This window comes from Canis lupus, chromosome 1 (assembly GCF_003254725.2).
Source record: "Canis lupus dingo isolate Sandy chromosome 1, ASM325472v2, whole genome shotgun sequence".
Taxonomy (NCBI): Eukaryota; Metazoa; Chordata; class Mammalia; order Carnivora; family Canidae; genus Canis; species Canis lupus.
In genome coordinates, this window is record NC_064243.1 from 101,596,552 (window position 1) to 101,619,875 (window position 23,324).

The following is a 23,324-nucleotide window of genomic DNA, read 5'->3' on the forward strand; positions in this document are numbered from 1 at the left end:
TTTGTTAAATGACTATCACAGCCAGAAGACATATCTTCGGGATCCCTGGGTGGCGCAGCGGTTTGGCGCCAGCCTTGGGCCCAGGGCGCGATCCTGGAGACCCGGGATCGAATTCCACGTCGGGCTCCCGGTGCATGGAGCCTGCTTCTCCCTCTGCCTATGTCTCTGCCTCTCTTTCTCTCTCTCTCTCTCTCTCTCTCTCTCTCTCTCTGTGACTATCATAAATAAATAAAAATTTTTTAAAAATTAAAAAAAAAAGAAGACATATCTTCAAGTCTCAGCATGGCAGAACTTGGGAATTAAGGTTTTTTTTTACCCTGGATTATAGGGTTTCAGGAAGTGTTTTATTATGTGGGGATCAGGACTAGACAGGGAGGCCGGGTTCTATTTGGTTAATCTTAGAGTGCAAACTAATTTCTCTTACTGACTAGGATATGCAATGAATGTGACAGTTTTGTTTCTACATGTATAGCTTATAAAATAAAAAGTTAAAATCCTAAAATCCAAAGATATTGACAATATAAAGGCATACTTCATGTCAGAGATGTTAGAATGTTAAAAAAATTAAAAGTGCATCTTAGCATCAAAGAAATATGATACATAGATATAATTACAACTTGTTCAGTAATAATAGTGTATATATCATAGTAAAAGGTTTATATACATTTGGCATTGTAATTATGACATGAGTAATATTAGCCCAGCTTGTTCTATGGATAAGGAAAGTGAGGCTCAGAATCAATGCATTCCTAGATATGCACATAAAAGCTGCATCTATTTCTATGGGCACAGACACATATGTACTTGAGAAGGAAAAGCACCCTCCAGTGCACCCCAAATCTGCAAGTTACTCACCTCTAGAGCAGAGGGCTGGGATTGATGAAGTGAGATCAGCAGGAAGTCTTGCTCTATCAGTTTGTTTTGACCTTTAACAAAGAAAATGTTTTTATTTATTAACTGTCCAGAAATGAAATAAAATAATACTATTTAAAAAGGGATTCAGAGAAGGTGAGTCTCCCTCCAACAGATGGAATTTGAATGGCCTTGCTCACCCCTGATTCTCAACACCTTCTGATAGCTATTCAACTGAGTCACCTGGCTCACACAGCCAGTAAATCGCAGACTTGTGATTCAGACCTGAGAGCCTGGCTCTAAAACCCACCCCTGTCCTGCTCCATGGGGCAGACTATTTTTGGAGTTCTTCAACACCAGGGGAGATCTCTCTCCTCCTCAGTTTCACCCTCAGGATTGCACATTCCCGAGAGGAGGGGGGAACAGGGCATGGCTGACTGTATCTACTGTGTTCAGTCTTTGTCCGGGTCTTCACAGCAGTCCTCTTCCCCCAGAGAGGATCCCGGATCCATTCTTGGGCAGCCAATCTGTCTTTTCTTTCCATCTAGGAGAGATGATTGATTGCCACAGGGGACCCTCTCTCAGATGCAGACCACCAGCTAAGGGAAAGAAAGTCCTAGCATTTGATTCCCTTCTTTGCTGGCCCCGTTAGAATCTGAAGAGATGAGAGGTGTGTGTGTATATGCACATGAAAAACAGCTCATGAAGGCTCCCAAGTAATGGTTGCCAGAAGAGAACCCAGGGTTGGAAGGCAGGGAGAAACTTGCTTTCTTGTCATATATTCTTTTTTTTTTCTTGTCATATATTCTTTTGCCCCTTTGAGTTTTGTATCAAATAAGCTCTTCAGTGAATAATGAGAAATAAAGTACAGAAGTAGGTAAATTGTTAAAGGATTAGGATAAAATGAAAAAAAGAATTGAAGGCAATGTCAACATGAGATGTATGGTGGCTTAAAATTATTTTTTAAAGATTTTATTTGTTTATTCATGAGAGACAGAGAAAGAGGCAGAGACACAGGCAGAGGGAAAAGCAGGCTCTCTACAGGGAGCCCAATGTGGGACTTGATCCCAGGACCCTGGGATCATGACCTGAACCGAAGGCAGACGCTCAACCACTGAGCCACGCAAGCATCCCTTAAAATTACTTTTTAAGTCAGGCTTGGTGCTCGGCATGGAGTCTGCTTAGGACACTCTCTCCCCTGCCTCCCCCTGCCCCCCAACTGCTTGCTTGGTCTCTCTCTAAAAATAAATAAATAAATCTTTTAAAAACCTACTTTTTAAAATCAAAACCATGTACCTACATAATGAAAAAAAACATCTGAGTGGTAAATACCTAGGAGGCACACTCTTAGTTCCTATGCTACCCTGTAGGCTTATATAATTTCATCATCACTCTTTTGAAAGGAACCATGAGGGTCCCAGTTTCAGATAAGATAGGGTAGGGACCTCTGTTCTGTCTCTCTCACTGAAGAATTTCAATAAATCAGCAATCTTCACAGCAGTAGGAGCTAGTGTAAGTATTTTTTAAATTTTTATTTATTTATGATAGTCACAGAGAGAGAGAGAGAGAGGCAGAGACACAGGCAGAGGGAGAAGCAGGCTCCATGCACCGGGAGCCCGACGTGGGATTCGATCCCGTGTCTCCAGGATCTCGCCCTGGGCCAAAGGCCAAACCGCTGCGCCACCCAGGGTTCCCTAGTGTAAGTATTTTAATCACTGATAGCTAGCACCCTTTTGGTGATCTGTAGGACAGGACAAGGCAGCAGGGTCAGAGACTTCCCATCAACTAGTTACCAACTTCTGCAGAAGCATCTCAAGAGATTAATAACCTGTACAGAAATGGTACTATTTACTATTATGTATATTTGCTAATCAGAGCTCTGCTGTAATGTCACCTTCTTAGAGAGATCCTCCCTGACTCCAAAGCTGAAGCAGCCTCCCCTCCTCTCCACCTCATTACCTCTGTTCACACTCAGAAATTAGCACACTAGTGGCTCCCTAAGACAAGGGGCTTTGGTTTGCTCCCTGCTGGACTCCCAGGTCCTAGAACAGTGTCTGGTACAGAGGAGGTGCTCAGATATTTGCCGATGAATGACTCCCTGCTCACCCTGAAGCTTCTTGTTCCTTGAGATTTCTGCTTATGAGCAGATGTAGGAGATCTAAGTATTTTTCTATATTAGGTATCCACTTTCTTATTTCTTAGATGACCTCTCTCCCGCTGCTAAGGGGAAAAGAAGAGAAAAACATCTCAGGCTCCTTCTTGACTCAATTATCTCCTCCCCCTTTCCATACACTTCCACTCACACCAACCACTCTGTGCTACATTAAATTCAGCAGTGAAAAAATGCCAGCTTCACACCTGCCTTCACACCTGCCTCTCCTTCTCCTCCACATCTTCACTACCTCTCACCCTCTCTGTGAAGCAGGTGATCATCTATAAATAAACATCCACATCCTGGTAGGCTCTTTAAAGAAACTTGGGCAAAAGAAAGATTCCTCTGTGGAGACTGAGAAAATTAGGGCCATTCAAGTTTAACATTGGCACAAGTACAGCCATTGTAGCTTTGGTAGGCATCTCAGGCCACTGTGACCAGGCCACTGTGACCAGGTACTGAACTCTACCTTACCCCGGCTACAGGCAAAATCACAAAGCACGCCCTTATCAGAATAAGGAAGCAAGAGCTTGTGAGACCTCTTTACTGGAGATTCTCACACCCCCACCCTTACTGAAAAACCCCACCTTACCCCTAGACCAGCCCATAAAAACCCAGCTGTAACCCACCTCAGGGTCCAAGTCCCTGCTCTGCTGTGTCGGGTATACTTGGACCCAAGCTCAAGCTTGTTAATAAACCCTCGTGTACTTGCATCAGTGTCAGCTCCTTGGTGGTTTTCTCATATTCGCAATCTTGGGCACAACATCCTCCTACGAATGTTCATGCTTTGGGAAGTATCTACAGGGCGAATGAGTGTCCATGATGAAATCCATTGATCTATCCTAGTGGTGGTGCTGGTAGGGGTAAGTGGGGGTAGGCAGATGGATATAATTCCCTCCTAATATTTCTCCTTGGTCTTGGGAGACCAATAAACACTAGGGAGGCTTGTCCTGGTAATAGGCATAGAGGAGGGTTGCACTCAAACCTCATGTCAGTCTTAGGAGGTGATAATAAAATTATTATAATGATAATGACCACATGGAAGAGAGCCTATGTGCCAAGATCTGCTCTAAATGCTTCACTGTACAACTCCGTTTGTCCTTCACAACACCACTCTAAGGTAGATACTATTCCCTACCTCACTGTACAGATGAGGAAACTAAGCTGTACAGAAATTAAGTCACTTTCCCAAGGTTCCTTAACAAGGGAGTGACAAACCCAGAATGTGAATGCACCTGTGCACTGCCTGGAAGCTCTCACCTGGGGCTGCCAGAGGCACCTGTCAGAATAGTCACAAGGCCACGCCTAACTGTAGGGGAGTCTGGGAAACTCAGCTAAAACGTAGGGGGTCTAGCACCTGGAAGAAGTGGAGACAAGATATTGGGGAACAATGAGCAGTCTTCACATCCCCCAAACACATTTAAACCTTATTCCATGTAGTTAAGATCCCAAATTTCAGGAGCTCATGGCAACTGCCCATGATGGGTGGGGCAGTAACTAAGACAGGCATTCTAATACATTGGCAGTGGGAGTGACAACAGAGAAATTACTTTGGGAAGGTGTACCAGTTAGCTATTTCAAAATGATACTATCTCCAGGTAGATAGGGTCTCCAACAGCCAGCTAGCTAGTCAGAGAATTGCTTGCTGGTGTGTGTGTGGGGGGGAACATGTACTGGAATTGGTGACAGAATCAGAAGATCTAACTTGCAAAATCCTATAGCATCATTTCTGCCATATTCTACTGGTCAAGGCAAGCCACACGTACAGCACAGATTCAAGGAATGGGAAAACAGAGTCCAATTCTTGATAGCAGGTGCTACCAAAAAAAAAAGTGTGTCATTTTTAATATCCAAAAAGAAAAAACTTAAAAAGAAAATGGAAAGGCAGGCAGGGGGCAGAGAAGAGAAACGAACAATGAAAAACAAAACAAAGTAGAACAAAGCAATTCTTAGGAAGAGGTAGTGTAGGACCACTCAGGTGCCCCTTGGGCAGTGGGTGGAGCCTCCAGGGCAGGTGAATTCTGCTCTGCCCATCCCTTCTCTGCAAGCTCCAGGATTTTATTAATTTATTTACTTAATACTTATTTTAAAGATTTTATTTATTTATTCATGAGAGACACACACACACACACAGAGGCAGAGGAAGAAGCAGGCAGGCTCCATGCAGGGAGTCTGATGTGGGACTTGATCCCGGGACTCCAGGATCACGCTCTGAGCCAAAGGCAGACACTTAACCGCTGAGCTATCCAGGCATCCCTAGTTCCAGCATTTTCTAGCTTAGATCCAAGTAGAGACAAAAACACAACCACACGCTATCTACATCTTGCTGACCCTGTCCTGTGGCCTTTCCCAAATTCATTACATCTAAGCCTTCTCCTCCTCCTCCTCCTCCTGCAGTTAAATGACATTATATGGGTATCGAAAGTCTCTCAGGGGGCCTGGCACATAGTACACACTCAGTAAGTGATGGTGGTAGTAATCTAGATAAACCGTAAGAAGGCACACCTCAGAGATAAATGGTGAGGCTCCAAAGAGTTAATCCATGCTGAGTGCTTAGAACAACAGTCCCTGGCACTTAATAAATACCAAGAAGTAAATAAATAAATAAATAAATAAACACCAAGAAGTGCAATATTGCTATTGTTACTGTTATAAAATGCAAGAGAAGCTTAGTACATATAATAAAAATAATAAGGCTTTAGAGCTGCACTGTTGAATGCAGCAACCAGGAGCCACATAGAACCATGAAACTTTATATTAATTAAAATACAGTGCAGCTAAAAATCTAGTGCTGCGGCCACACTGGCCACATGTCAAGTGCCCATCTGCAGCTAGGGGCCACCTGCTCCGACAGCGTGGGTAGAGAACATTTCCACCAGCACAGGAAGGTCCTCAGGACAGCGCTGTGCTAGCGGGTCCTCTCGAAGAACTCAGTGGGAATTACTTCGTGTAACCCATAGGGCAACCCTACAGGCTAGGTTTCCCTCCTCACAACCTCCTTACAGGTGAGAAATCCGAGGCTGAGAGGTCCTAGGACACCTGGCTGAGACCTGAACCAGGCGGACCTGGGGCCAGAGACCCTGCTCCTACCCAGTTCTCACCCATCACCTTCTAGTTCTTTCCAGTGTTGTTGAGGCTATCCCCTTCCTTCATTTCTTCATGCCCTCATCTTCCTCGTACCCCTTTTCCCCCCTCCTCCCCCGCTTCTCTACACCTCTCACTCCTCCTCCTTGCTCCTCCCCAGGCCCCTTTTCTGCTGTCCCGCCATCACCTCCTCCCCACTCTGCTCCCATTCCTCTACTACCCCGTGCCCCTCCCCTCACTCTTCCTCCTTCCTACCCCACCTCCCCTCCTCTCTGCTTTCCTACAGCTGTCCTCCTACCCTGTCCTTCCTGCTACCCCTTCCTTCCTCATCCTGTCTTCCTATGCTCCCTTCCCTCCTCTCTTCCTTCCCTCCATCCTAAGTCCCTTCCTCCCCACTTCAAGCTCTCCGCACCTCCCCTCCTCCCACTCCTCCAAGTCCCAAGCCCCACCCCGCCTCCCATCCCTATCTTCCCTTCTACCCCCTCCCTCCATCGAAGCCCCTCCCCATCCTCTCCCCACTCCTCCATCCAGTCCCCCCACTGCCTCCCCGCTTCTTTCTTCCCCCTCCCCGCCTCCCTCCAATTCCTCCCCTCCTTCCTCCAAGCCTCTCCCCCTCCCTCCAAGCCCCTCCCTCCCTTCCTCCATCCAAATCCCTCCCTATTTCCCTCCTCCCTCCTCCTCCCCCATCCTCTCCTTCCCCTCCTCCATCCAAGCCCCTACCCATCATCCCTCCCTTTCCTCCTTCCCTTTCCCCTCCTCCCTCCAAGCTCCTCCCCCAACCCCATCTCCGCCCTCCTCCTCTCCTAGGTCCCGTTGCCAGCGGAGCTTGTGGGAGCGCGGAGGGGGCGTGGTGCCGCGGGGCGCGAGCGGGAGTGGCGAGGCGCGCAGGCGCAGACCGAGCAGGACCGACTGTGGCCGGAGCTCGGCTGCCGAGGCTACGTGACCGCCGGTGAGTGGGTGCCGCCCGCCGGGTTCGATGGTCCTCCAGGCTTTCGTCGTGGGGGGAGGACTACGCACCCTGGGCCGCCAGAGGGGCGCGGAAGGGGCTGTGAATCCCGCCGCCCCTGCATGCCTCACTTTTCCCGCCCGGACAGTGGGTCTGCGGATACCCTTGTGCCCGGGCGGCGCGCTGGACTCCAGCCGCCGGACCTGCTCTTGTTGTCGCTGTTGTTTAGGTAATAGTAACGGCAGCGCCGCCGCCGGCAGTTTCGGGGCGTCCACTTGCTTCGTGCGGGGGTCAGCGCCCCACCGAGCGGGATCCTCCTCCTGCTTTACTGGCGGCGCCCTGCGCTCATCGGGGGTGCAGCCGCCCGGGGAAGACCGGCTCGGATCCGGGGCGGGGCGTCTGGAGCTCCGGGCGGTGCTGGTGCGGACGCTGCGAAACCCCAGCAGACCCCGCAGGACTTCGCTGAAGCCTCCGGGAGCCGGTTCCCTCCGCACTAGAACATCCCCGGGTTTGCGGATGTGGAAACTGAGGCACAAGGGGCACCTGGGTGGCTCAGTGGTGGAGTGTCTGCCTTTGGGTCAGGTCGTGATCCCGGGGTCTGAGATCGAGTCCCGCATAGGGCTCCGCGCAGGGAGCCTGCTTCTCCCTCTACCTGATGCTCTCACTTTGATACTAAGAATAGGACAGTAACATCCAGTATTGCTGCTACAGATTAACATGGTACTGGAGGTCCAGGTATCCTCTAAGGAAAGAAGGATTAAGAGAAGTACTGGTAGGGGGGCGTCTGGGTGGCTCAGTGGTTGAGTGTTTGCCTTTGGCTGGGATTGTGATCCTGGCGGTGCTAGGATCGAGTCCCACATTGGGCTCCCCGCAGAGAGCCTGCTTTTCCCTCTGCCTATGTCTCTGCTTCTCTCTGTCCCTCATGAATAAATAAATAAAATAAAAAGAAACTGAGGCACAAAAGTGAAAAGAGCCCCCCCCCCCCCAGTGGTGGGAGGGTTAGTGCAATTTAAACCACACTTAGGAAGCCCTATGTGGGTACAAGCTCACAACAGCCCTACAAAGTAGGGGTCTTGGGTCCCGCACCTTCCAGATGAGCAAACAGGTTAAGTGACCCTCCCTGGCACACAGCTAGGGAGCGACAGGCAGGGAGTCCAGCCCAGGCAGCCTGGACCTGCGGCCTGCACTGTGTCAGGACAGTGGTCTCCATCCGACATGGGCTGTGCCAGGCGACGCAGTGGGATGAAGCCAGAATGTGGTACAGCTTGTGTTCACAGCTCGTTTCACTATGAGCAGGAAGAGCATTTCAACTTTAAGATGCATTTTTTCACATTTCCCCCCTATTTTATACATTTCCAAAATTAGGGTGTGTTTTTACCACTGATGGTATGTTGTGGTTTAATTGGCAGATTTTTTTCCTTAGATAAGGAGTTCTTGAAATACAGTATGTATGTATGTATGTATTTATAGATCTTATTTATTTATTCATGAGAGATAGAGAGGCAGAGATCATGACCTGGGCCACAGGCAGACGCTCAACCACTGAGCCACCCAGGTGCCCCCAAATTCGGTATTTAGTGGCATACCCAAATATACAGTATTGGTGTAGTTACATGTATTAGTGTAATTATGGTATTTAATGTGTGTGTACATATGCACCTTATATAAATGTATATGCAGTATTTAGTATATGCACCTTATTTACAAGTATATATGGTAGTATTTATACACCTTATATACACGTTTATGTGGTATTTGTTGTATGTTAACCTGTTTATATGCCTATGCGTATGGTATTCAGAACAATGATACATGTATAATCTTTATATATAAACATCTATAAGATAGTTTACATCTATCTTATACATGTGTATATAATGGTTTTTGTGCTTGATTACATGCCACATACAGGTATATATGGTATTTGGTACCATAGCACACAGAATAATAAGGTCACATATATAGGTATATGTGGTATTTAGTGTGTGATTGGACTACATATAATGTATATATGCTATTTATTACCTATACTTCTTATATACATGTCATGTATATCAGTTCACATATACCTCATATATGTGCATATATGGGATTTACTGTGTGATTATGTCTCAGGGATACCTATAGTAATATTGTCTTTAGAGTATGTGCGCACCTTATATACTTGTAAATATCATATATTTGTGTGTGTGTACCTTATACACCTGTATATTTGGTATTTAATATTATACATATAAAGTATATTTTATACACATTTTATACACAGATACAGTCTCTATTTTGTTTCATAATATACCATGTTTTATGCTGTGGTACTTGTATATCATTTAGAAATAAACACCCAGGGGTGCCTGGGTGGCTCAGTAGGTTAAGTGTCTGCCTTTGGCTCAGGTCATGGTCCTGGGGTTCTGGGATTGAGTCAGGCTCAATCAGGCTCCCTGCTCAGTGGGGAGTCTCCTTCTCCCTCTGCCCCTCCCCCACCAATCTCTCTCCTTTTCTCTCTCTCTCAAATAAATAAATAAAATTTTAAAAAGAAAAAGAAAGAAAAGAAAGGAAGGGAAGACCCAGACTTTGCTTCCTGGGCTCAGTTTTTTTCGTTGTTTTTTGTTTGTTTGTTTGTTTGTTTTGTTTTGTTTTACAGATTGGGGTTTGTGATCACAAGAGTTTGAAGAGAGAGCGGGAGCCATATCAGGGTCCCTGGTAATGGAAGAGGACCAGTTAAAAATGCAGGTTCTGAGACCCTGTAGCCCCAGAGGACCTAAAAGACCCTGGTCTCCTCCACTTTCATTTTCCAGAGTTTCTTCTAATTTGAAGCCGATTGCTGTGGAAAATCAGTTTGGTGGTTCTTTGATAAGTCAAACCCAGAATTTCCACATGACCCAGCAATTCTACTCAGGTATACACCCCAGTGAATTGAAAACAAGGACTGAAATAAACACTTGACCGTGCATATTCACAGCAGCATTACTCCCAATGGCCAAACGGGGGAAATAACCCAAGTGTCCACCAGCAGATGAATGGATAACAGTCTGCTCACACAGTGATAAACTTTATGTTATGTGTATTTGAGCAGAATAAAACAGGGAGGCTTGTTGTAGACCAAATCCTATGCAGAGTCCTGGGAGAGAGGCTAATAACAGGAATCTGTTTAGTGGGGTAAGGGGGTGTTATATATGCAGATGGTGATAATAAAATAAAATTAAAACGGGTTCCTGGCTGGCTCAGCCAGTAGAGCATGTGACTCTTGGTCCTAGGGTTGTTGAGTTCAATGCCCATGTTGGGTGTAGAGATTACTTAAAAATATATATTTTTAAAAAATTAAAACATTTCTATATTCTTACCACATGGCACATGAGATTTTAAGGGATTTACTTATACTCACCTGCTGAAATCTTGTAACGACCCTGTGAGATGGGTACCTTATCCTCAGTTTCCAGATGACAGAACTGAGGCACAGAGAAGTTAAGTCACTTGCCCAAAGATACACAGTGGGTAAGTGGCAGAGCTGAGATCTGAACCAGGTATCTGGCTCCAGTAGTCTCATAATTCAGCCCAGGGTGACAGATGTCAAAGGAGTTGTGTAGAAGGTCTGGGTTCTCTCCAGAGCCCCACGAGCTGGGTCAGAGATGGTGGGGATGCCTGGGCAGAGTGGGGCTGGTCTGATCCTGCCTAGGAGAGATATCTCCACTGCCCACTTCTGCCACTCTGCCAATGTCTGGGTAGTGTGAGCCCACATACTGTGGCTGCTGTGTCTGTGTGCTTCTGTGGATGAGAAGGGGGTGGGAGGTGTACACGTGGGTGTGTATGTGCACATCCCAGAGGCAGAGCAAGGCTTGGTCCCTCACTGTCCTTCTCTTTCTGTCTCTGGCTCCACCTCACCCCATCAGCCCCCATACTCAGCCACCAGGCCCCTATCACCTTGGACAGTGAAGGAATGGCCACCCAGCTGCTGGCTGACGAGGCCCTGGTGAGTAGTGACATCCCCTTGCCCTCCTCATGGATACTCAGGCTGGGTGGCCAGAGAGTCAAATGAGCCCTTGGCTGCCTGAGTCCCCTCCAGGGCCCATCTCTCCATCACCTGGGGAGGGCAGCTACAAGTATGATTTTATGTTGAGTCCGTGTGTCCTCATAAAGAATCATCAAACCCAGGGATGGCCTCAGGGACTCTAACCCACCCTCAAACTCCAGCCCTGTAATAATAATAATAGTCATCATCATCTCAGCTGATGTTTTTTGAGTACCTACTATGTGCCCTGTGCTGTGCTGGTATGTAGACAGTCTTCCCTGCGATGACCCACTGAAGCCAGCTCCCTGGATGGACCAGATGACTTTGTGGTTGCAGGGCCTAGTGACCTTCAAAGATGTGGCTGTGGACTTCACCCAGGAGGAGTGGCAGCAGCTGGAGCCAACTCAGAGAGATCTGTACCGTGACGTCATGCTGGAGAACTTCCAGAACCTGAGCTCACTGAGTAAGACCAACCATTCTGGGGAGGGCCCTCTTTCTGGCTCAGGGCCAGTACCTTCTCCATGTGTCCTGCATGGAGGCAAGGTCAAAGGACCTTTCTGGGGTCCCTTTTATGAAGGCACTAATCTCATCTAGGAGGGCTCTACCTACCTTCTAATCTCATCATCTGGGGGTTAAGATTTCACCATATGAATGGGGGGAGGAGACATGCAGTCCACAGTGGGTCCACCAGGCCTTACCCTAGGACTCTTGGGAAGTGCTTGAGGGGGCTTCTGTTTGCTTTTCCAGCTCCCCAACCCCAGCTCTCCCAACTCTGGGAGCAGCCTACCTGGATGACTTTTGTGTTTTGGGTCTCTTTCAGATTTGGAATCCTGGCCTGACAGGGACATCCCAGAGGCAGCCGTGCCTGCAGGAGAGCCTCCTGGATTGGCCCTGGCCGAGATGGGAGAGGCCGAGAGGGCAGCAGGAAGGGCCACTACAGAACAGTCCCGAGAATCCCAGCCGGGAATTTCAGAAGGGGGTGCCTTCCGCAGTGGCGACTGGACTGGGAGCCAGGTCCCCGCGGAGCCCCTGGCGGTGTGGAGCCCTGTGTGTGCAGCGAGTGCAGGGAGACCATCGCGCAGCGGGCCGACCTGGCACAGCACCAGCACACGCACGCCCGAACAAGCCATTTGTGTGCAGCCAGTGTGGGAGGCGCTTCGACGGGAATGCCAGGCTCAGCGTGCACCCACGCATGCACTTGGGGGAGAAGCGATTTACATGCGCTGAGTGTGGCAAGGCTTTTAGCCAGCGTGCCAACTTCGCAGTGCACCAGTGCATCCACACGGGCAAGCACCCCTACCACTACGCCCAGTGTGGCTGGGCCTTCATGCAGAACATGCAGCTGGTCCAGTGCACACACACCAGCAAGCGGCCCTACAGGTGCGGCGACTGCAGCAGGGTCTTCAGCTCTGTCACCAACCTGGTGGACCACCAGCATATCCACACTGGGGAGAAGCCCTTGGCGTGCGATGTGTGTGACAAGCACTTCAGCAAAAGCTCGTCCCTGCTTGGGCACCAGCGGGCCCCCATGGGCACCCAGCCCCATGTGTGCCGGGTGTGTGGGAAGGCCTTCCGAAAGAAATCCGACCTGGTCAACCACCACCGCACGCACGCTGGCAAGGGTCCTTCAAGTGAACGCGGCAAGGCGTTCACACAGAGCATGACCCTGGTGGAGCACCAGAAGACACGCACCAGTGAGCGCGCGTACCTGTGCCCACAGCGTGGGAAGCGCTTCAGCAAGCCCAGCAAGCTGATCCTGCACAAGAGGATCCACAGCAGCGAGAGACCCTTCCGCTGTCTCGACTGTGGCAAGGCCTTCAGTCAGAACGTGCAGCTCGTGGTGCACCAGCGCAGCCACATGAGCGAGCGGCCATTCTGGAGCAGTGCCTGCAGCAAGGCCTACAGCCAAAAGGGCTACCTGACGGTGCACCGGTGGATGTACACCGAAGAGAGGCCCTTTCGCTGCCAGGACTGCAGCAAGGCCTTCAGCTAGAAGGCGCACCTATCCACCTGCAGATCCACACAGGTGAGAAGCCCTACCGCTGCAGTGAGTGCAGGCGCAGCTTCTGGAGGGTGTATTTCTTTTTCCAGCATCAAGTCATCCGCAGTGATGAGAGGCCCTTCCATTGTGGCGTGGGCGGCAAGGCCTTTATGCGCAAGGCCACGCTGGTGCAGCATGGCTGCATCCACACCGGCGACAAGCCCTATTCGTGCGGCAGTGCAGCAAGGCCTTCTGGCACCAGCCCACGCTGGCAGCACACCAGAGAATCCACACCAGGCCTGCAGCAAGACCTTTGGGCACATCACGAACCTCACGTGCCACCAGAAGACCCATGTGGCCGGGCAGCTGGGGAGAAGGCCTTCCCCTTAGGTACCCAGCAGCTGCGCCCAGGTGATAGGCCTCATGACCAAGTGCCAGCCTTCTTTCTCTTTAGACTTGACTTAGGGATCTTAAGGGATGCCTCTGAGGCTGATGCCACATTCCTGAGAACCTGGAGAGGATACGTGACAGCAAGGCCTGCCTTATTGGTGCATAACCCATGCAACCACATAGGATGACCATGTGTTTCATGCTCTGCTGTACCACCTTGAATTGGCTAATCCAAGGGAAGAGATCAGACCAGGAGTTGAGAAGCCACAACCCACAGAGCCAGAAGACCTGCCTTTGCATGACCTACAAGACAAGAATGGATTTTACCTTTTGGAACTGTTGTTAAGATCAAATGAAAAGAGCATGAGACAGAGAGCTCCTCTGGCCCACAAAGGGTAAAATATTGACCATTGAGGCCTTCACAGAAATTTTACCAACCACTGGACATCAACCAAGAGTAACCTGTAGGAACTCTGAACTCTCTTTCACCATACTATGGCAGGGTCCCTGCTTGGTCTCACCGTCTCCTTCCCTGGTCCTCTCTGGGTGGGCTCCTCCACATCAAGTGGCGGGATTCTGAGATGGGATGGCTTTGCTTCTTTATCTCTATGCCCTCCTGTGGGCCAGACCAACTGCTGCCATTGGTCCTGATTCCCACCAGCTGTCTGTGTACCTGGCACTTAATCGAGAATAGAATAAATGTGATTCTCTGTTAGTGGCTGCTTGTGTGCAGCAGGACCTGGGTGTCTCATGCAAGGAAAGTTTCCCAATGGGAGCTTTTTGTAGATCCCTGGGTTCACTGTACTGGTTTGCTCTCACTGCTCTTGCAAAACACCACAGACTGAGGGACTTAACCAATAGCAATCTGTTCTCCTACAGCTCTGGAGGCTAGAATTCTGAGATCGAGGTATCCACAGGATTGGTTTCTCCTGAGGCTTCTCTCCTTGGCTTATAGATGGCAGCCCTCCCAGTGCTGCTTTGCATGATGGGGTCCCTCCGTGCCCATGTGAGCCCTTGGTGCTTTCTCTCCTTATGAGGACACCAGCCATAGGATTAAGGTCTGTGTCTCTCATAAATAAATAAATAAAATCTAAAAAAATAATAATAGAGCACCATTATATTTACTATTTACTGTTGACAAAATAGAGTATAATATCAATAAAATATTAAGGTTGTGGGTGAGGTATATACTGGATAATGCACATGCATAACTCATAGCACTTTATGTTTGCATGAATTCCATCCAGGGCATTGGGGTTTGTGATGGGTTGGGTGGGTATAGTGATTAGTCTGTGAATCATGAGAGAGGTCTGTCTTTCCAAAGATTCCAAGAGATTCCTGGCTTTGCCTGGGAAGGTAAAGGTTTCTGCAGGACCAGCCTCTTTTCCACTGTCTCTGAGGCTGTCAGTGGGGGCCCAGCTTCCTGGTCTGACCATTGCCAGACCAGGAATCCAAGGCTGTGAGGGGGAACTGGCTGACCCAGGAGACCCCTTCCTCATATTCTGGGGCAGGTGTGTTGGGTCCCTGAGGTTCGGTGGGGCAGTGTGTAGGTAGAGCAGAAGGGCCACCTCCCATAGGCCACCAGGTGGCCTTGTCCAGCCACCCCTGCTGAGGCTGAGGGAGCCTGGAGGGACTGCCCTCTCAGAGCTAGCTAATTCCTAGAGACAGGAAACAACTCATCTCTAAATATGCTTTTCAAATGCCAAGGCCTCCAGAGCCGACATCCCAAGAACCTTCCCTGAGAGGCTCTCACACTCCAGCCTCTGTTGGCCTGCCCTCAGCCCTCCAGGGCAGGTGCCAGACAACTCTGGCAGCCCCCATGCACCCCACAGACCCTCAACCCACTCACCCTTCCTCCCTCCACCACACCTATTCCTTTCTGTGGGCCGAAGTGACACAAGCCACATCCAGGTCTCCGGGGACTGTATTAGGTCTGGAGCGGAATGTGCTCGGGAAGACCTGCTTGCTTATTCCTAATCCAGCTGGCTAGCATTTATGGAGTGCTATCCTTGACTCATTCGTCCAGCAAACAAGTTCCAAGGGCCTGCTGTGTACTAGGCACTGTTCTAAGTCCTGGGGAGACAAGTGAGCAAGACTGAACTGACCACACCCACAGCTCTGCCCTCCCTCTAGCGGAGAAGACGGATGACAAATTAGTGGTAAGACAGGCTGTGGTCTGTCCCATGGAGGACTATGAGGCAGGGGCCGAAGCTATAATTTCAGAGGGAAATGAGGAAGATCATGTTTAAGGAGGGACCTTTGTCATTCAGGGATCTCCAGAAAAGCCATATTTCATTAGACGTGTATGTCTTATTATATATATCTCATATATCATGTATTTTATTGTATATCATATGCTATCATATAGCTCATTGTATATATCATATATATACCCCAAATTATTTTACATATAGTGTACATGTATTACATAAAATATATAATGGATGTTGCATTATATAATTATATAATTTATTGTATAATTATGATGCAATGTATGTGTTATATACGTATATTATATATATTATGTGTTATTTTATATTTAAGTACACATATATACATATATAGAGAGAGTAGAAAAGCAACCCATTTTTCCTGAACACCAGATGTGTGGGGCTTCCTCCACCCAATCCAGCTCTCAGACATCAGCTGGATGTCCTGCAGTTCACCTCAACTGGAGGTAGCATTGATTCCACAGGTCGAGGGCTCACCAGTCGAGGACCCAGTCCTATGGGACAGTCCCCGACCCTGCGCACCGTTTCAGATGCCACTCACAAGTTCAGACTGTCACACTGTCACCTGTCCCTCCGAGTGACTGCCACCTATCAGAGGTTCCCAGTCTCCATCCTTGGGTTTAATTTGTTAGTGGGGCTCACAGAACTCAGACACATTTTTCTCACTAGGTTACTGGTTTATTATAAAAGGATCTGATAGAGGACACAGCGGAACAGCCAGACGAGGAGGTACACAGGGCGAGGTCTGGAAAGTTCGCCGAGGGCAGGAGCTTCTGTCTCTGTGGAGCTGGTGTTCACCAGCTGGAAGCTCTCTGAATACTGTGCTTTCTGGGATTTTATGAAGGCTTCCTCACCTGGGCACAATCATTAAATTCATTTCCAGCCCTCTCCCCTTGCTAGAGAAGAGGTGGGTGGGAAGCTGAGAATCCCAAGCTTCAAATCACGGCTTGGTCTCCGGTGACCAGCCCGCCCAGTCACCTCATCGGAACAGAAGACACTGCTATCACCCAGGAAATTCCAAGTGATGGAGGAGGAACTGGGGGCAGAGATGAATATATTTAACATGTTCCTGTTATCTTTCAAGGAGACCCAAACCATTCCATCTACAACACTGTTTTCTGCAGCGTACATACACCATCTCATTTATTCCCCACAACCAATGCATAAGGCAAGGACTAGTATCACCTCCATTTTACAAATGAGGAAATGGGTTCAGAGAGGTGAAGAAACTTGCCCAGAGTCACACAGCAGAAGTAAAGTCTGGATTTAAATCCAGGCAGTATGGCTTCAGGGCTTCTGTTCATGTTGGCTCCATTATTCCACTCCTTTTCCATCATTTATTGAGTGAGGGCCTCGTTTCTCATCGAGTGGTGGCAATGACAGCAGGTACTTGCTAGGAGTATGGAGTACCATGTGCCAGGTTCCATTCTACATTTTCACGAGTACTAACTCATTCCGATGACTCTAGACATTTACACAACATGATGAAAATACTATATGTCTTCCTCTAGGGCATCTGGTGAAGGCTGGTAAGCATGGGGCAGCCTGCAGTGGGGTCGGGGCAAAGGCTCAGGGTGATGCAGCCCCACATGCCACCCCCAGCACCCCTCACATCCACGCTCTGCGATCTCACTCGAGCCTCCGAGCCTCCCTGAGCCTCAGCTTCCCCATCTGCACACTGGATGACGTGGCGAGAACACCAGTGTTTGTGACAAGTCTGGAGCACATGCCACGTGCTTAACAAATGTCAACTATAGTGACAAGGTGCTGCCACCACTGCCTTATGGGGAATGGTGTTGAACTCAGATCCCCTCTTCTGGGCCGTTCCGGGGGAGGGAAATCTCATTCCACCTCACTAAAACTCCCCTGGTGTCTTCGGGTTTGTGTCAGATGTCCACTCCTGGGCAGACTTGCTGACTGCCCAGTGTGCCCCCGCCTCAGGCCTCAGCTGGCTCCCGGTTCTCCTGCTGCCCTGTTCTCCACCGTGGCCTAACTCCGTGTCTCATGCTTCTCTGGCCCACTCACTGCTGCCTGACACCACCAGAATGTAAGCTCAGCACTTGGGGAGCGCATCCCTGTTGGTGCTGCACCCCCATCCTCGGCTCCAGGCAACTGTGCCCAGGTGCACCAGGACTGCTGTAGAGCGAGGGGCCGCCGGGCCCTGTCCCAGGCCTGTTTCCCACACCCTGTCCCACTTTCTGGGACCAGGTGGCCATGTGTGAAATGGGAGCTGGCACTCCTCGCTTCACCCCTCCACTCTCTGCCCTGTGCCTTTCACGAGCGCACTGTGCAGGACAAGGGAACCTGAAGAGACAGCCTCATCCCACCAGGACGAAGATGCCAGGAGCTGGCGGAACCGGGACGATGCAGGGGACGCACAGGGGCCTGGAGACAGTGGCTGCTGGTCTCTCAGTTCCCAGATGGGCCAGAGGCAACAAGCTTCCCCGTGCCGCTTCCTGACCACACTGACTTGGGTCTGCCAGAGTGGCTGGTCTTGGCTGCCTCCTCTGGAACCTGCAGCAGATGCCCCCCAGCCTGCACACAGATCTGAGGGGAGCCAGCTGCCAGTGGAATCCCAGCAGGCGCCACATGGGCCACTTCTGCTGCAGATCCTAAGGCACCAGACTTGCCTCTTCTGGGCGCTGTCCCTGGGGCCGCTGGCTGCGGCATGCGTGCACCTGCAGCCCAGCTCTGACCAGCCCTGGATGGGAGTCCCCGGGGATGGGGGTGGGGGGCCCAAAATGTCTGCTTTCTTTGTTCGAGAAGGAGAGGGAGGAAGCAGGAGACACAGAAACAGAAGGCCAATAGGATGGTGGGCTTTGTTCTCAAAGGCTGGGTCCACTTGTGAGGTAGTAGGACTTCCACTGGAACAAGAACCCCCCGTTGAAATACTCACTGCCCCATTTCAGGCTGAGGCGCCTGTGGAGGGGGTAAACTTGCTCAGGCTCACATGGCCGGACTTGCGGTCCTTCCCAGCCACCTTCCACACTGGTCAGGGCTCACCACAAAGGCCTCCGCATGTGCAGTTGCAGATTTCATTCCCCACCAACCCCCGTCTCTCCCAGTGCCCCCCACCCAGTGGCCTGAGCGATAGTTCGTGCAGATGACGGGAAGGGATGTGTGGGGACAGAGGTGTGCCAGGCACATTGAGACAAGCAGGCATGAGGCTGCAACTCTTAGCTCCTGGGGGCACCCCTGGCCAGCCCCCTGCCACAGAGGGGACTGAGGGCTCTCCTGGTGACCATGGCAGTGACAGCACTTCCCAAAGGAAATGCCACATGCAGCAAGACTTCAGTCTGATGATTAAGGCCAGAGCAGCCATGCGATTTTAAGCCCATTCACTTGATGCCACAGGCCACCTCCCTAGATCCTCCCTCCTTCCCCTGGACTGGGATCTGGATGGAATGACCAGATGGGAACGTCAGGGCATGAACAGCTTCAGCCTGGGGCCACTACCACTATTTCAAGAATGAGGGAGAGACCCAGACGTAGGCCCTTCCACACTCAGCACTTCTCAGGTCACAGCAATCAGCTGGCGGGTAAGTCCACAGAATGAAGCTTTGGGTTCTTGTGCCACTGACTGCAAGAGGTCTGTCTCTACATGGACATGACCACAAAATGAAGAGGGAAGCCAGCCTGAGGATGAGGCCGGCACAGGAAGGGAAAGCCAGAGAACCAGGGCACCAGAGCTGTGTTCCCGATGCTACGTCTAGAACAGACCTAGCCTGATGCCCACATGGCTGCCAGACATCCGAAAGCCCGTCTGCCTGGTCATGCACTCCCGAGTAGTTGTGTTTCCTACTCACAACACTAAGTGCTCAATAATATAAATGATTTCTTAAAATGAGCTGTCCACTCTGTGGGCACCAGTGTCCAGATGCATGGGACATTCGGAAACACTGGGACACTGGCGACAAGTAGCATCAAATGTTAAACAGGAAGGGCAGCGTCAGGGATCCCTGGGTGGCACAGCAGTTAGTGCCTGCCTTTGGCCCAGGGCGCGATCCTGGAGACCCGGGATTGAATCCCCACGTCGGGCTCCCGGCGCATGGAGCCTGCTTCTCCCTCTGCCTATGTCTCTGCCTCTCTCTCTCTCTCTGTGTGTGTGACTATCATAAATAAATTAAAAAAAAAAAAAAAAAAAAAGGAAGGGCAGCGTCAGAGGCCCTCAATGTACACAGTGTCAGGTCAGCCTTAGAAGGCTCACTTGGAGCTGCCTTCAAGTTTAGCTGCAAAGGGACGCTTGGATGGCTCAGTGGTTGAGCATCTGCCTTTGGCTCAGGTCAGTATCTCAGGGTCCTGGGATCGAGTCCCACATTGGGCTCCCTACAGGGAGCCTGCTTCTCCCTCTGCCTTTGTCTCTGCCTTTCTCTGTGTCTCTCGTGAATAAATAAAATCTTTTTAAAAAATTTAGCTGCAAAAATCAGTATAAAAATGGACAGTGTGTCCTCAGATACACACACTCAACCTAGTATTTAAATCTGAATATCAGGCCTGCTGGTGTTCGCCTGCCCTCCCCACTCCCGCAGGCACTGAGGCGGATTTTGACAGGACCACTGGGCCTGTATCTTCTGCACCTGACAACAGTCTAAAATTACACTGGTGTCTCTTAATTAAAAGTTTTATTTAAAAAAAATTGAACAGACTCTGAGAAACTTCGGCATCTGCATTGCTTACTGTTATCTGCTAACTCTGAAAACCACCTTCCCCCCTCTCCCTGCCCCGCTTACAGCCTGCCAGTCTTAGGCTTTGTGGCCTGGGGATGGCTGGACAGAGAGGGGGATGGCCGGATGCAGGAGGGGGGATGGCCAGACAGAGGGACAGAGAGAGGGCCCCTCTGGCTTCCACCCCAGCAGGGAACCACGGAGGGTGACCACCTGACATCTGGACTAAAGCTAGGGTCCAGAAATGTCCCCATGTTCACATCTTGAATCCATCTCCCTGCCAGCCCCATCTTGCACTTTACAACTGACTGTTGCCCCAAAGACACTGGATGCCTCATCCCAGGTCCTGCAACTCACTGCCACGTCCTGGAACCCTGATGCCCAGGTTCCTGGCACTCCTGGAAGCTTCAGCCACATTGACCCTGACTATGGTCCCCAGGGCATCAGATGAAGAGGAATGTGCAGGTGCCTCGTAGGGAGACACCCCTCTAGCCCACGCTACCCTGGGCAACCACGTCAGAGCTGTCGCACTGACGGTGGGCATGAGGGTTCCACCCATCTGCTGCAGGAAAGCCCCCACACAAGAAGACCCCCAGCCTAGGCCTCCCCTATGTGTGGATCCTCAGATGGCGTGTGAGGTTGGTGTTCCGGCTGAAGGTTTTCCCACACTCGCCACACTTGTAGGGCTTCTCCCCTGTGTGAATTCTCTGGTGCACGGTGAGCGAGGAGTTCTTGATGAAGGCCTTCCCGCACTGGCCGCACTTGTAGGGCTTCTCGCCAGTGTGGATGCGCTGGTGCTCGATGAGGTATGCGCTCTGACTGAAGGCCTTGCCGCACTCGCCACAGGCGTACGGCTTCTCACCCGTGTGCCCCATCTGGTGCACAAGGAGGGACGAGCGGCCCGTGAAGTGCTTCTTGCAGATGTAGCACTCGTAGGGCTTCTCTCCAGTGTGGATGCGCTGGTGCTGGGTGAGGGACGAGTTCTTGCTGAAGGCCTTGCCGCATGCATTACACTCGAAGGGCTTCACACCAATGTGGAAGCGCTGGTGCTGGATGAGGTAGGAACTCTGACTGAAGGCCTTGCCACACTCACCACATGCATACGGCTTCTCGCCTGTGTGGTTTCTGTGGTGCAGTGTGAGGGACGAGCTCTTGTTAAATGCTTTGCCGCACTCCTTGCAAGCGTATGGCTTCTCGCCCGTGTGTGTCCTCTGGTGCTCGGTCAGGTGCATGTTCTGGCTGAAGGCACGGCCACACACATCGCACACATATGGCTTCTCCCCCGTGTGTGTCCGCTGGTGCACGATGAGGTGCATGTTCTGGCTGAAGGCCTTGCCGCAGTCCCCACAGGCATACGGCTTCTCACCTGTGTGCACCCGCTCGTGCTGTGCCAGGGACGAGGTCTTGCGGAAGGCCTTCCTGCACACGTCGCACACATATGGCTTCTCACCCGTGTGCGTGCGCTGGTGCACAATCAGGTTCATGCGCTGGCTGAAGGCCTTGCCGCAGTCCCCACATGCATATGGCTTCTCCCCAGTGTGCACGCGCTGGTGGATGGTGAGGGATGACCGCTCAATGAAGTGCTTCCCGCACACGTCGCACTCATAGGGCTTCTCGCCGGTGTGGATCCGCTGGTGCTTCATGAGGGACGAGCTGCGGCTGAAAGCCTTACCACATGCGCTGCAGTCATAAGACTTCTTCTCTGCATCTCGTCTGAACGGCTGGCTGAGATCCAGGTCACCCGAGAAGGCCTCACCACGCAGGACAAACGGCAGGGAGCCCTCTTCCCTCAGTGGGGCCGTGCGGGTGCTCCGCGGTGCCAATGCCTTACATTCCTCATGCTCCAGCCAGGTCCGCGCTTCTCCCTGCTGCCTCTCCCCCAGGTCCCGCATCCACATGCCTTCATACGCCATGCCGCGGGCACCATGCCTTGCAGGGCCTTCCCCAAGCACCCCGACAGGCGGGCGGTGTTCCACGTTGTCCTCTGTTGGCCGGGATTGCTTCATTTCCACTCTAGTCTCCAAGTCTGGGGGAGGAGAAGGAGAAGGGAAAGGCAGGTGGTTATCAATGCTGGGCCTGAGAGATGGAGCAGGATGGGAAAAGAGACACAGCAGGGCAGGAATGGAGATACCAGCAGGTGACCTGGTCAGAGGGGAAGCAACGAGCTGGCCACAAAGGCGGTTTAAGGAGGCTGAGTGAGCAGGAAGTGTCCCCTCAAGAGGGCGAGAGGGCAGTGAAGGACAGCCAGCAGGCAGCCAGCAGGCAGGAGCTCCCATGGAGGGATGGCTGAAGAGAAACAACGGGTGGTGAGCTGGCTTGGATGGGGCGGACTAGATGCTCTTGCCGACCCCAGCAAGGAGTTACCACAATGGGTTCCTCCTGAACATCCCCAACCTCTTGAGCTTCCCAAAGCATTAATTTTTCTTAGAAATGGTGAGAGGACAGCTGACATTCATGTGGCACATGCTGCCGACCTTCTGGCTCCCCTCCTGCCCCCCTCCTGCCAGCCAAGCTCGCTCCCCCTCCACCGCTGCCTGGTTCCGAAGCAGCAGGTGTCCCCAGAAGCTGGTTCCAGGCCCCTCTGCCTCTGCAGACTCCTATCTCCTTGGAGCTCACAGCCATGCGGCAGCTCCAACCCCTGCCTATGTATAGCCTATTCATTTCTAAATCTGTTTCCAGTCTAGGGAAACTCTCCTGAGTTCTGGACTCCGTGTGTAGATCAACAACTTCATGTAAAAACCATGAGATCTATGGGGCACCTGGGTGGCTCAGCAATTGAGTGTCTGCCTTTGGCTCAGGGACCAGGGTTCTGGGATCGAGTCCCACCTCATCCTACTTCTCCCTCTGCCTATGTCTCTGCCTCTCTCTCTGTGTCTCTCATAAATAAATATATTAAAAAATCTTTTTGAAAAAGTAAAAAATAAAAATGTAAAGATAGGGCCACATGGAGTGCTTCTTCCAAGGAGGCCACAGGAAGCAGGTGTAGACTGGCATCTGCTCCTGCTGGCCCATTTAAAC

At 50.9% G+C, this 23,324-nt stretch overlaps 2 protein-coding genes across 17 annotated transcripts in view; one reads left to right on the plus strand and one right to left on the minus strand.

The window, feature by feature from the left end:
* The first annotated feature begins 6,844 nt into the window (after positions 1 to 6,844).
* On the plus strand, positions 6,845 to 12,417 carry LOC112644956 (zinc finger protein 26-like). The gene is made up of 5 exons (XM_025423807.3): positions 6,845 to 7,037; positions 9,830 to 9,930; positions 10,922 to 11,001; positions 11,377 to 11,503; positions 11,861 to 12,417. The coding sequence occupies exons 2-5, from the start codon at positions 9,909 to 9,911 to the stop codon at positions 12,265 to 12,267; spliced, it is 636 nt and encodes a 211-aa protein (XP_025279592.3). The 5' UTR covers positions 6,845 to 7,037; positions 9,830 to 9,908; the 3' UTR covers positions 12,268 to 12,417.
* Positions 12,418 to 20,247: 7,830 nt separating this feature from the next.
* Positions 20,248 to 23,324, minus strand: part of ZNF470 (zinc finger protein 470) — a 42,538-nt gene continuing 39,461 nt past the window's right edge. For 15 of the 16 annotated variants that reach the window (XM_049098729.1, XM_035712634.2, XM_049098658.1 and 12 more), the window contains one exon: positions 20,248 to 22,332. In XM_049098729.1, the coding sequence (XP_048954686.1) occupies positions 20,915 to 22,332 (1,418 nt within the window). In that variant the 3' untranslated portion in view covers positions 20,248 to 20,914. The remainder of the gene's footprint in view (positions 22,333 to 23,324) is intronic. The other variant, XM_049098963.1, reaches the window with a different exon arrangement.

Coding starts and splice junctions, on each gene's coding strand:
- LOC112644956 (XM_025423807.3), top strand. CDS start 9,909: ATGACCCAGCAATTCTACTCAG. Junction 9,931..10,921: donor GACCCAGCAATTCTACTCAG/GTATACACCCCA, acceptor TCACCCCATCAG/CCCCCATACTCAGCCACCAG. Junction 11,504..11,860: donor CCAGAACCTGAGCTCACTGA/GTAAGACCAACC, acceptor GGTCTCTTTCAG/ATTTGGAATCCTGGCCTGAC.